Source organism: Sturnus vulgaris, chromosome 8, assembly GCF_052056855.1.
Source record: "Sturnus vulgaris isolate bStuVul1 chromosome 8, bStuVul1.hap1, whole genome shotgun sequence".
Classification (NCBI taxonomy): Eukaryota; Metazoa; Chordata; class Aves; order Passeriformes; family Sturnidae; genus Sturnus; species Sturnus vulgaris.
The window spans coordinates 22,789,786-22,801,989 of NC_142250.1; the positions used below are offsets into that span (position 1 = coordinate 22,789,786).

General features: G+C 35.0%; 1 protein-coding gene across 3 annotated transcripts in view; it reads left to right on the plus strand.

Annotated features, from left to right (window-relative positions):
- IDE (insulin degrading enzyme) overlaps nt 1-12,204 on the plus strand; it is a 53,903-nt gene that overhangs the window by 26,159 nt on the left and 15,540 nt on the right. For 2 of the 3 annotated variants that reach the window (XM_014875352.2, XM_014875350.2), the window contains exons 12-18: nt 960-1,062; nt 2,004-2,126; nt 2,755-2,837; nt 6,283-6,427; nt 9,019-9,129; nt 10,417-10,537; nt 12,013-12,104. In XM_014875352.2, coding sequence (XP_014730838.1) covers nt 960-1,062; nt 2,004-2,126; nt 2,755-2,837; nt 6,283-6,427; nt 9,019-9,129; nt 10,417-10,537; nt 12,013-12,104 — 778 coding nt within the window. Of the gene's footprint in view, nt 1-959; nt 1,063-2,003; nt 2,127-2,754; nt 2,838-6,282; nt 6,428-6,942; nt 7,088-9,018; nt 9,130-10,416; nt 10,538-12,012; nt 12,105-12,204 lie in introns of all 3 variants that reach the window. The other variant, XM_014875351.2, reaches the window with a different exon arrangement.

Sequence of the window (12,204 nt, forward strand, 5' to 3'; positions counted from 1 at the left end):
CAGCCAAGCCCGATGCAGCCACTGGCTCACTCACCTACCAGCAGGATCAGGGAGAGAATCAGAAGGGTAAAAGCTGGAACTCATGGGTTGAGATACAAACAGTTCAATAGGGAAGGCAAAAACAAAAAATAAAAGCAAAGCAAGGAATCGATTTGCTGCTTCCCAAGGGCAGGCAGATGTTCAGCCATTTCCAGGAGAGAAGGTAATTGTGCTGCCTTTTTTGACCATTTCAAATTTCTTACAGAAATATCTATTCAGTCTTGAAGCTAGCCACTTCCATTGAATAGTCTTTTGTGTTGTTTTCAATACAATTAAAAGAATTTTCTTGATACCTATCGTGTAGGCTACTAAAAAAATACAAGTTTGTCATTCTCTTTATTTTGGATTTCATCTTTAGGTGTGTTCTTTAGTTCAGGCTGCACCTGGATGATGCTCTTAGTCACACGGTTTAGTTTTAGGTAGTCCTACAAGAAGCAGGGAGTTGAATGTGAAATGATCCTCATGAGTCCCTTTCAACTTGAGGTTATCTGCAGTTCTGTGACACTAGGACTGGAATAAAATTTCTATAATCAGTATTTTCACCTATTTGGATGTTCGTACAGGTGGTATATAAAATGTAACTGCTTCATCAGTTTTCTGGAAGACTGCAAGAACTGTTTTCTGGAACAGCAAGAGTCTTAAAAACAGAAATTGCATGCAGCACTACTGGTGTGTAACCTCAGGTGTAACACTTTAGAAAAACAGCAACATTAAATGACTCTGGCAAGGTGATTTCATGGTTAACCATAGCATGTAGTTCAGTATACTTATACATGCTCTTGTACTGTGTAATTTCTGTAATTGTACTGTTAGCAGAAATAAAGGTATTCTGGTGATGGAGAAGAAACAGTGCTTGGAATAATGTCTCAGTCTTTTCTCAAACACATTAATGCTAAAGTGCTTTGTTGCTTTGTTTTCAGAGTTGCAATAGTTTCCAAATCTTTTGAAGGAAAAACTGATCGAACAGAAGAGTGGTATGGAACACAGTACAAGCAAGAAGCAATTTCTGATGAAGTTATTAAGGCATGTTAAAATTTGTAACATTCTGATATCTGCAAATGAAAGTCAGTGGTAAATTCTTTGTCTAATTTTCCATATAGTTGAAGGGGGAACTGAAATCTGCTGCTCTTTATAGGATGAAAATCATACAACAAGTTTGTTTAATATTAAAGGAAGTAAGAATGTTTTATTAGTTTTTAGATAGCAAATATTTATTACATTGGATGGATATATTTTAATGGTTATAAACCATGTTAAGTATAGGGAATGTTACACTGTTTTTTCTGTAGAAGATCCCTAATATGCAGTGGCTGCTCTATTATATGTTAATGAACTGGTCAGTACTTAGAAAAGGAATTTTTAAAAACTATTATATGTAACTGTTTCTGAAGTTGATTTTTGCAACAAAGAAAGCAAGTATGTTTTGTCAGTTAAATGAGATTGTAAAAATCAAACCTCAAAAAAAGGAGGTGGACGAATCGTTGTTGAAACTTGCTATTTTTCTAATCTTCTTAGAAGAGATGGCTGTAAAATTCACCTTAGGGCTGAATTGGACCTTTTGAGTGTGCTGTGAACAGACATTGCACAGGAACACTTCCTTTACATTGACCATACCTGTGTTCTTGATTAGAATTCTTGGTTAAGTGTTTAGTTTAATATCTTCATTTACAGTTCATAGTAGCAGAAAATATAAGGAATAAACCCACCCTCCTCTCTACTGTAAATTTTTGAAAATTATTTATCTGTCATCCTCTTTCTAAGAGCAATTCATCCTGCTGATAGCCTGCTCCAACTTGTTTTCCCTCTTGCTATTTCTCTCTTGCCTTGTTATCTTAATAATATTTGCACATAAAGTAGTGGAATGCATTTTTAAATCATTTGTTTCAGTGTAAAATAAGTAAGCCTATATATGCTTTAATTAAGCAGAAATTGGAATAACTTGATTGTTTCTCCTATTGATCTAGAAATGGCAAAATGCTGACCTGAATGGGAAATTCAAGCTTCCAATGAAGAATGAGTTTATCCCTACAAACTTTGAGATTTTGCCATTGGAAAAGGATGCAACACAGTACCCTGCCCTTGTCAAGGTAAACTGTATTTGTCCTGTTTGCTGCCTAACCTGGGAAGTTAGAATTTAATTCCTCTGTTTTTTAAAATACAGATCATCTCATATTCCAAAGTATAGTAAACAAAAAAGTACAAAACTTCAGTATTTTGCTACCGAGACAGTAGAAAGTTCATTCTTGCTGAACTTTGGGCTATGGAAATTTGTGTTCCTAGGAAAATGAATCTAGATACAGCTTGAACTCTCTCTGCCCTTTTGAAAGTGTGTCAACAATTGATAAAAATAGCAATAGAACTGTTTATTCAGCAGAAGTGTGACTGCTACTCTTACATTTTTTTGACCACTGTTGAGTAAGTCGAGGGTCTAGGCAAGGCTATTGTTTTGTAACTGTGTATGGAAAACGCCTGTGATTGCACGGAAAAAGTGAGAGAAGTGTCACTTGGTGATCTCAAAATATAGTGAATATATATTCAATATAGTAAATATATCTGTATTCACTATGTCTATTGAATATAGCAATTCAAGCAATATGAATTTAAGGGGGTAATTCTAAGCAGTGATTTGAAGTGGTGAAGAGATGTTTTTAAAGTAGTGCCATATATTGTAGTTAAAAGTCAGATGGCTTAACAAAATATATTTTCTTGGCACAGGACACTGCTATGAGCAAACTATGGTTCAAGCAAGATGACAAATTTTTTTTGCCAAAAGCTTGTCTCAACTTCGAATTTTTCAGGTATGCAATGTTAAATATATTACATAAAGTTGTCTCCACAAGTTTTTTGTTTACTGGGAATCTGCATTTGTGTGGCAGACACTTTCTTGCATATATTGACACTTTGGAGTCTTTGTCCTTACTTTGAATATGTAATAAGGTTTAGAGGTAGGAAGGCACATCTAAAATATGCAGTAATTGAGTAGGAAGAAATTTGATGTGCTCCTTCTATATTAAAAGGAAAAGTTTACCTAAAAATACTCTTAAACCAATTTTTTAATATTTTAATTACTATACCTGAAATATACCTGCCAACAGAACTCTTTACATATTGCAATATCCTTCTTTAAGAATAATTGTGTATTTTTAAATTAATTACTAAATCACAACTATTTTAAGGTGTGTTTTCTTTATGAAATGCTATTCTGGTAATAGTGTTAGGCTCAAATTCTATTTTCATTTGCATAATGCAAATCAGTTTTAAAAGTGCTTAAAATTTTAGAGTTTTACTTAACTGACACCCATAACTGATTGTACTTCTTTTTTGGAAGAGCATTTTCTGTATTATCAGTGAATGTTTGATTCTGACCTCAAGATGTATGATAAAATGATGTAATGTTAATTCTGGTCTTGCATGACTTTCATCATAGGAAGATAATCTTTCTTTTTAAGTGAACATGACAGTGATGGACCTTCTTAATGTTCCTTTCAAGTAACAAATTTCTAACTTTTGAATTAAAAAAATACTGCTGTTTTTAAAGTGCAGCTGTTTCTGTGTTGAACTACTGAAAGCTAGAAAAAATTTAAGGACTCTCCTTTTGCCTAATTAAGTTATTTGGTGATATTGCTGGAAGGTCCACTGTGAGGGCTCATATAGATGGACTATTAAATTCTTGTTTTGAGAGGCTACTTGAAATTTTTCTTGCAGGATATTATACAGAGGTTTTTTTCATTGTGTGTTATGTCTTGGTACCAGTTTTGATACTAGTTGGGGAAAATAGGTTGCCTGGGCATTTTATCTTTTTGCTTTTTGAAACCACAGGCCAGAGGTTACAACTGTTTCAGCTTCGATGTGTCAGGAAATGGAAGATCCATGGGAACTCCCCATCTCTTATTCAGAGAACAATTGCTGTGCTTTGCCTTCTTTTTCATTCTTGATGGCTTTCCCTTCTACTGTGTTTGGCCAAAATCCAAAATAGGATTTTACAGATAGACACTGAGTTTACAATTGTGGAGGTTTATAAAATCAATTCACGTGAACTATAAGTGGTTCAATCTCTAACAGTTTGTGAATGAACAGAAGATAATAATTGGATGTATGTAGAGCACACAAAGGTATGTGTATGCAATACACACAGAATCATAGAATCATTTGTGTTGGAAGTGACCTTTAAAGTCCAGCTCTCCTGCAACAAGCAGGGATATCTTACCTAGATCTGTGGAGATGATATTTCCCAGTTAGATGTGAGCTTTTATCCCACTGAGCCCTTATAAAAAGCCAGAAGTACTTGAGTTTTGCTGACCATTGTAATGGAATGATTTGCCTCTTTCCTCTTAGAAACAGTTCCAGGTGAGAGCTGGCTTTTTTTCTTATGGTTGGGAGCAAGGGTTCTTCCTTTCCCTTAAAATGAGATGGTAATTGTATGTGAGCAGGAGCAAGGAGAGTTTGACAATATTGGGTGCATCGTGTCTAAAAGATATTGTAAGCAGGTTTGTCTAGTTTTGATACTTAAAAAAGGTGCTTGGAGAATGTCTCCATTTGGTCATGCTGATGGTCATTGAAGGAAGTGTTGAAATGTAGAGTGTTTATTCATGAGATTTGATGGAATCACTCCTATATCTCATGGGACCAAGTGAACTGGTGAATAAAGCCACCTTTGAGACAGGGGTATTCATAAAAAGTCTAAGCCTCAGTTCTAGATCAGAATATGAAGCCTGTGCTGCCTTGTAGTGGATTACAAGAGTTTGTTTGCACTGTAGACTGCTTCAGTATGATAAAATAAACTAGGAGGATTTCTTCTGCCTGCAGCCCTGATCAACATGAAGCATAGAAAGAATCCTGGTCCAGATGTTATAGCAGCAATTGCTGTGCAGATAAATTAAGAGGAAGTTGATGAGGTTGGTTTCTCCCTTTATATATAAATTGTGCAGGAACAATATGTGTAAGAACTTCTTGAAATCACCTTGTTCCAAAACTGAAAATCCTTACAGGCATCCTTGTGTAAACATCACAGTAAAAACATCTGACTTGCCCAGCCTAAAAAAGGATGATAAGCTTTTGCATTTGTATGAATTGCAACTTAGGAACTCATAGAGTATCCTTTTTTAAAAGGAAGTGAAACAACCATGTAATGTGGTGATGCTTCGAAAATTCTATAAAGGTAGTTAGCATCTCAGCACTTCAGTGTTGATTCCAGCTATGTCACTTACAACTGTTTGAAAGGGGAAAAGACTAGACTTAACTTTCTTTTTTTAAATGTACCATTAGTGATTGAGATGTTCAACTTATTTCAGTCGAGCAAAAAAAAAGTAAACTAGAAATAAGCATTTGTTTACAAAACTGTCAGTAATAGGAGTCAACTCCCAGAACAGTGTTGTAATAATTGTTTTCTATTTCTCACTTGGGGATTAATGGTCTAGTAGTTGTGATTTTTTTCAAAACTCCCAGTTGGCCTTTGCCAGCTAAGTGAGAATATAGAATTTAAAACGGATGCAGACATATTAATCACTCAAACTGATTAACTCTGTGCACTTCAGAGATTTTAGCAATACAGATAGTACAAATACCTTGTCTTCTCAAGTCCTTAACACAGACAGGTTTTTAACAACTAGCATGATTGAACATGACTTGAGTCTTCGAGTTGCATTTCTCTTTTTGAGAAATTTGTAACAATGTTGTGTGTGATCATGTGCTCCTAATGCAACAGCGGGTTTTGGAGAGTTGTGGCCATTAAAAAAATAACAGAAAAAATTCCAGTAGTAAGACAATGGATATGGCAGACTTCTCTTCTGAGCTGACCTTGGCATGTACTGTGCATTATCACACCACAAATTGTTGATCTCCTAATTTTTGTAATAGGAACTGATAGTGCATGAGTATTAATTAATTTAATGTTCAGTACATGACTTTCCTTTTTGGTCTGTTAAATTATGTTGGTATATTTAGTTTCTTTTACTCCTGGTGAATTCTGACTGTGCAGCCAAGTAAATAAAACATGCCTTGATTTATGATCACAAATAGAATATTTCTGGGATCTTGAATATGTTTAGTCATCAAACCATATGCAAGTTAAGTAACTCTTTTCAGATGTGTTCATATTTGGCTTCAAAATAGGAGTCCTTCAGAATGGGATCCATCAGCATAAAAACACAGAAAATACTCTTTCCTTCAGATCAAGCTTAAAAGGCCAAAAGAAACAGAGAAATAATTTAAACTGCATATTTTACTTTCAACATTTTCTTCCAGCCCATTTGCTTACGTGGATCCCTTGCATTGTAACATGGCCTATTTGTACCTTGAACTACTCAAAGACTCCCTCAACGAGTATGCATATGCAGCAGAGCTAGCTGGCTTGAACTATGATCTCCAAAATACCATCTATGGGATGTATGTAAGTACCCAAATCAAGGAAAAGCTTAGAGCCTTAAAACTACTTCCACTCATCAACATTTTTATATTGATTTGATGGAAGAACTTTTAAATAAAAAATAAAGGCTGTTAGTCCTTTTGATCTTGGTTATTAGCCATCCTTTCTTTGATTGAATTTTAAGTTGAATTTTGTTAAAAGTCTTCAACAGTCTTTTAGTTCACATTAAACAAATTTTCTTTATTTTTATATCATTCATGAAATTAATTCATTTGTAAGATTTCTTCCTCCATTAAAAAAATGCAACCTTAATCCAAGCTTACATATTTATTGGTCAGATATCTACTAAAAACTTTCTGACTGATGGGGTAAAAGACCCCCTTCTCATGCTATTAAATAAATAGTATATTTCTGCTTTCCTGTTCAAGAGCTACTGATCATGAGGCTGCATATACATACTCTTCAGTCATGTTTCTTCATCCATTACCTTGTCACTGCCTGAGGTATCAAAGCATTTCTTTTGTTTTTCTTTTTGTTAGTCGCTACATTTATGCTGATCCTCTCCATTGCAACATGACATACCTGTTTATCAGGTTATTGAAGGATGATTTAAAAGAGTATACATATGCAGCACGCCTCTCAGGTTTGGTCTATGGCATTGCATCAGGAATGAATGCAATACTTGTAAGTAAGAAAAGAACACAGGAGGAAATGAAACAGCTTGGGAGTTGTTGAGCTTGGAGAAAACATTTGACTTCTGCATTTCTAAATGAGATGGTTAATGGTTTTTTTTCCTTGCATATATCTCATGAATTAAAGGCAATGCAAGACTGTATTTTAATCAATACTGAGTGACCTATTTAAGATTGCAGTGTCTTGTGAACGTGTGTAGTGCAGTTGTTGCATTCTGGTTCACATTTTTACTTGCTTGCATGATAATCTGGAAAGTACTATTGCTGGTTTCTGTATAAAAAGATTAACTTTTCTGTTGAATGAATCCTCAACTCTACAGATTCTGTTATAATACTCTAATTCTACTGTAGTGAGCTGTGGAGATGGATTGTGCATGTGTTCATTAGAATGCAATGCTGGATATTTATGGCTCTTTCTTTTGTTTTTATCACGTGCTTTATAATCTGCTGTAATCTGCTGACAATACTTGATAAATTCTGGTATAATGATAAATGCATTATTCTTATTCAGCTTTTCCTATGAGATTTATGATAGGAGAATTTACTAGTCTCTCTTGAAGTTTGTTAAAAGGTTTTGTTAACCACCATTATACACCAGAATGTGTTTTGAAATTTCCTGCAGAAATGTTATTTTCCAAAGCATTTTAGTAGAAGAACATACTGTATATTGTCTATATGAGAGAGTGCTGCATTTGTTTTTTAATCCAACACAAATCTAATTTCCTGGTTGCATTCAACTGACTTACTGCAAACAGTGGTTATCCTCAATTTCAAAGCTTGCTGATGTTTCTATGATTAGGGTTAATTCCTTAAAAAAAAGAAGTGTGTAATTGTCTTCATTTTTAGTCACAGTTATTTTAAATATTATTTGAGATCTTGTAATATTTTCCATATTGTGCAAAGTTTTATAATTAATAGGTGTAACTTATTAGTGACTGTATTGATGCTTTGAGCAAAGGCAGATACTACTCTGAGAAGTCACCTATGGTGATTGTTGAACACTTTGGGTTCCTATGCTAATTTAGGATACCAGCCTTTGTCATAAATCCATTTATGAAAACTTTTTTTTCAAGTTCATTGTTCAGCTATGTTTCAGCAACTGCAGATCAAAAAAATTCTTCCTACTGAGAAGCAGGAATTCTGTATGTTTGTTTGTGTTCTAAAGTTTAGTTTTACTCCTAGCTAAACTGCACAAATCTAATCAAATTCCTTGTTCGAGATACCAAATTTTGAAGCTTTTCCCTGCAAAAAACCTTTTAATTCCTTTTTTTTGTCAGAAGAATTTTCTGTAGCTTGATGAAATAATACAGTAACTTCTAAGTTTTATGTTATTTTTTAAATGAGCAAGTCTATTTCATTTATACTTTTAAAAATATGTATGATCAGGTCAATATATCATTACAATTCCAGGATGACTACCTTGATGTTTCAGCTCAGCAGCATGCTGGTTAGAAAGTGTGCTGCTGTTTATAGCACTCCTTTTTTGTAGTATTCCTTACTTCTACTTAAATACTCTTTGATCAACATAGGTATGAACCATGGGTAAAAGTAAATTGGAGAGAGTATTTTAGAAGGTTGTGAATCCAGACTTTATTACTAAAGTGAGAAACCTAGATTAAAACCGTTTCAGTACTCCAAGACTCAACACTGTAAACATTAAAAATCTGTATTCTGAGTACAGTTTGCTTACACCAACAGAAATTACATTACTTCTGTGCATTTAGAACTCCTGTGCAAATATGCAATATTATATTTGTCAGTTAGTTACCTTTTGGTGGGTAAAGGGATTTAACTTAAGAATGATGAAATGTTCCATAGCGTAAGTATTGAAAAGTGCATTGCTCATTGAATTGTACAAGACTTAGTAATGGTTTTATTCTTTTATCTTCCACATTTAAAGTAACTCATGCACTTCTTCCATAGCTCTCCGTGAAAGGTTATAATGACAAGCAACATATCTTGCTCAAGAAGATCATTGAGAAAATGGCTACTTTTGAGATCGATGAAAAGCGATTTGAAATTATCAAGGAAGCGGTAAGCTGCATGAGAAATTCACATTTTGAAATAATTGAAAATTGAATGCATTCACCTGATAGGAGATCTGAGGGTTGACTATCCATGGAAATAGAAAGTGAACTTCTGCATTAGTGGGACTTCAGATGCTGTTTTCCTTTTTGTGGCTGTGAGTTCCTTGGAGTTGTGTATATAACATTCTTTGGTTAAAAATAACTGGTTCTGGAGTCTTTTTTTAGTCAGTCTTTCTTATGATGTATCAAGGAAGCACAGCTTGCTTTGGTAGGAGTGGAAATCTAACTAGGGAGATGGAAGGGAAAATCTTAACTTTATATCCTGTTTTGCAACTTGGAAAGACTTCAGTAGGACCTAGCCATAAAATAAGTGGAAAATAGATGAAGACGGAAAGGGAATGCTGAAAAAGTTAGCAACATTTCTTTTCCCCAGATTTGTCTTGGCTCCTGGGCCGTGAACCTTTGGTGCAAAGGTAACCTTTAGTACATGCTGATTTCTAGAAGTTACATTAGCTGAGGAGATTGCAATTTTCTCTCCATGTCTAGGCCAAACATATAAGGGAGATACCAACTTCTGGCTTGGGTTTGGAGCAGACAGAAGGATACATCCTCAGCAACCTGAGGCTTGCTATTGGTCACTCATGTGCCCTGAAATGAGTTACTTTTTTCCTGCACTGGAAGTGCTTCCAGCTTGCCAAAACTATTAATTTGTACTTTCCGGTTTCTCTGGTAAAAGAAAGAGGTTTTGCTTATTTTTTAAAAGTGCAGCTGGACTAGAAAGGAGGTTTTTTTGCAGAAGCTCTCCGGTTCTTCTCTCATACCTTCTTTATCCATGCAAAACATGCAGAGAATTTTCCAGATGCTCCAGATTTTGTCTAACCAAGTCAGCCAAAGGAGACGACAGGGAGAAAAAATACATTTTCTATTAGCAGTGTTCCCCCACTCCTAGTCAGTTGTCATAGAATTTAGATCAATGTAAATCAGTTGCTGGCTGGAGCAACTTGATCTAAATTCTTGTTTAACTGCAGTAATTTAATTCTGGACATTAATTTTATGGGCAAGTTTGATTTCATGCACATTTCAACCATCTTAGTGGTTTCTGCTTAACCAAAGGCTCAGAAGCCCACATTATTACTAAGGTCATATAACACAATTTTTTAAGAGTTCTAACACGCAACAGAATGTTCTCAGTATCTGAACCACATCTTTTTGATACAAAGTTGAAAGTACAATGTTAATATATTTAGAACTCTATTTCTCAATTTCTAACTTGAACCTGATTATTTTGGTTTAGTACATGAGATCACTGAACAACTTCAGGGCTGAACAGCCTCACCAGCATGCAATGTATTATCTCCGACTCCTGATGACAGAAGTTGCTTGGACCAAAGATGAATTAAAAGAAGCTCTAGATGGTAATGTTCTGCCACTTTATTACTTTTGTCCTATGTTACTTAACTATTAAGGGTACCTTCTTTTGAGCTCTGCTCACTATTCAAGTGCCAGGCCCGAGCTGATGCTGGTCGTCCTGCACTTGCCCTCCAGTTTCAAGAAAGTAGAGTAGTTCATGGAAAAGGCCTCAAATGGAAAAACTTGCACATAAAAGTTCAGGCAAAACTTCACTAACTTTGGGGGTATATGAATGTACTTAATCAGCATTGGTAAAATCATTTGGCTCTAGTTGGTATCTTACAGGCACATTGGAGTGTATCTGCATTGTACTTCCCCATGTGCAAGCTATTTTGTTTTTTCCATTATCAGAGAATCCTAGTTTATGTTTCTGTAGATAATAAAGAATTGTAGCTAATAAACAAAAAAGATGTACTTTCTGTAGATAATGACAACAATAATAAAGAACATTGTGACTCTTAGCACAAAGTAGGCGCCCCAGTATATGTGAAGGAAAAAGAAATTTCAAATTAAGAGATTTAAGTGATTTTTCAAGTCCAGATGGAGTGGGGTTTTGAGCAGCCAGCCTAGTGGAAGGTGTCCCTGCCCATGGCAGGGGTGTTGGAACTAGATGATCTTTAAGGTCCCTTTCAACCCAAGCCATTCTGTGGTAATTCTATGTTTGTAGTAATAGCTGAAGAACTTTGCCTTACCTGTACTTTATTATTTGCAAACAGTAAAACTGTCCTGGGACAATTTGCAAAATGTCTTGTAATATCTTTTTGAAATACACCAACATTCTTTTCAAAAAAAACACCTAGCTTTTGTATTTGTTTCAGGGGATTGATTCAGAACATATATGCATGAATACCCCATCTAACCATCCTTCCTCTTGCTCCATTGATTCTATATGTTAAACTATATTTTGTACTGTATATGCAAACTGCTTTGTCAGGATAGGCTGGATAGAATGTGTGTGTATGTGTTGTGCATGTGTCCTCTAGGATACATTGCCAAAATATTTTTCTTGTGTACCGTTTGTTCCAAAGTTATTATCAAAACACTGTATTTGGGTTGAGGTTCTTTTATTAGTTTTGATGGTAAATGCACAGAGTCTTTCTGGAGCATTATAAACTACATGCTGCTTGTTTAGTAAATAACTAAGGCTTTTCCTTGGAGCACAACATGAATGATTGCAAGTGTTTTCTCTGGAGAATGAGTGTTTGTTCAGCATGATTGGAAAGGCAGCTTTTTCTTTTCTTTTCTTTTTTTTTTCTTTTTTAATCTGGGTCAAGCCAGCATGTGAATTCTAAGTGAAATAAGCTATATGATGAGTGCTGCTATTTAGACCTGGAAGCATTCCAATGTTGCATTTTTAAAAGAGATTCACATCTTTATAGTGACAGATTTCTCCTCCTCTGAGAAGTGCTCTGTATCTAATGATGACTTAGGCCTTTAAAAATGCATTTGAGTGATTTAACTATGTAAATACCTATTGTAGATGTCACCCTTCCCCGTCTCAAGGCCTTCATAGCACAGCTGTTGTCACGGTTACACATCGAAGCTCTTCTCCATGGCAATATAACAAAACAGGTTGGTCTGATACTTTCTTAATAAAACATTTTTTATTTAAAAGCAGCATAAAAATGGAGCACTAGTTTAATCTTTGCAGATCTTGAAGCAGTTTTGCCAA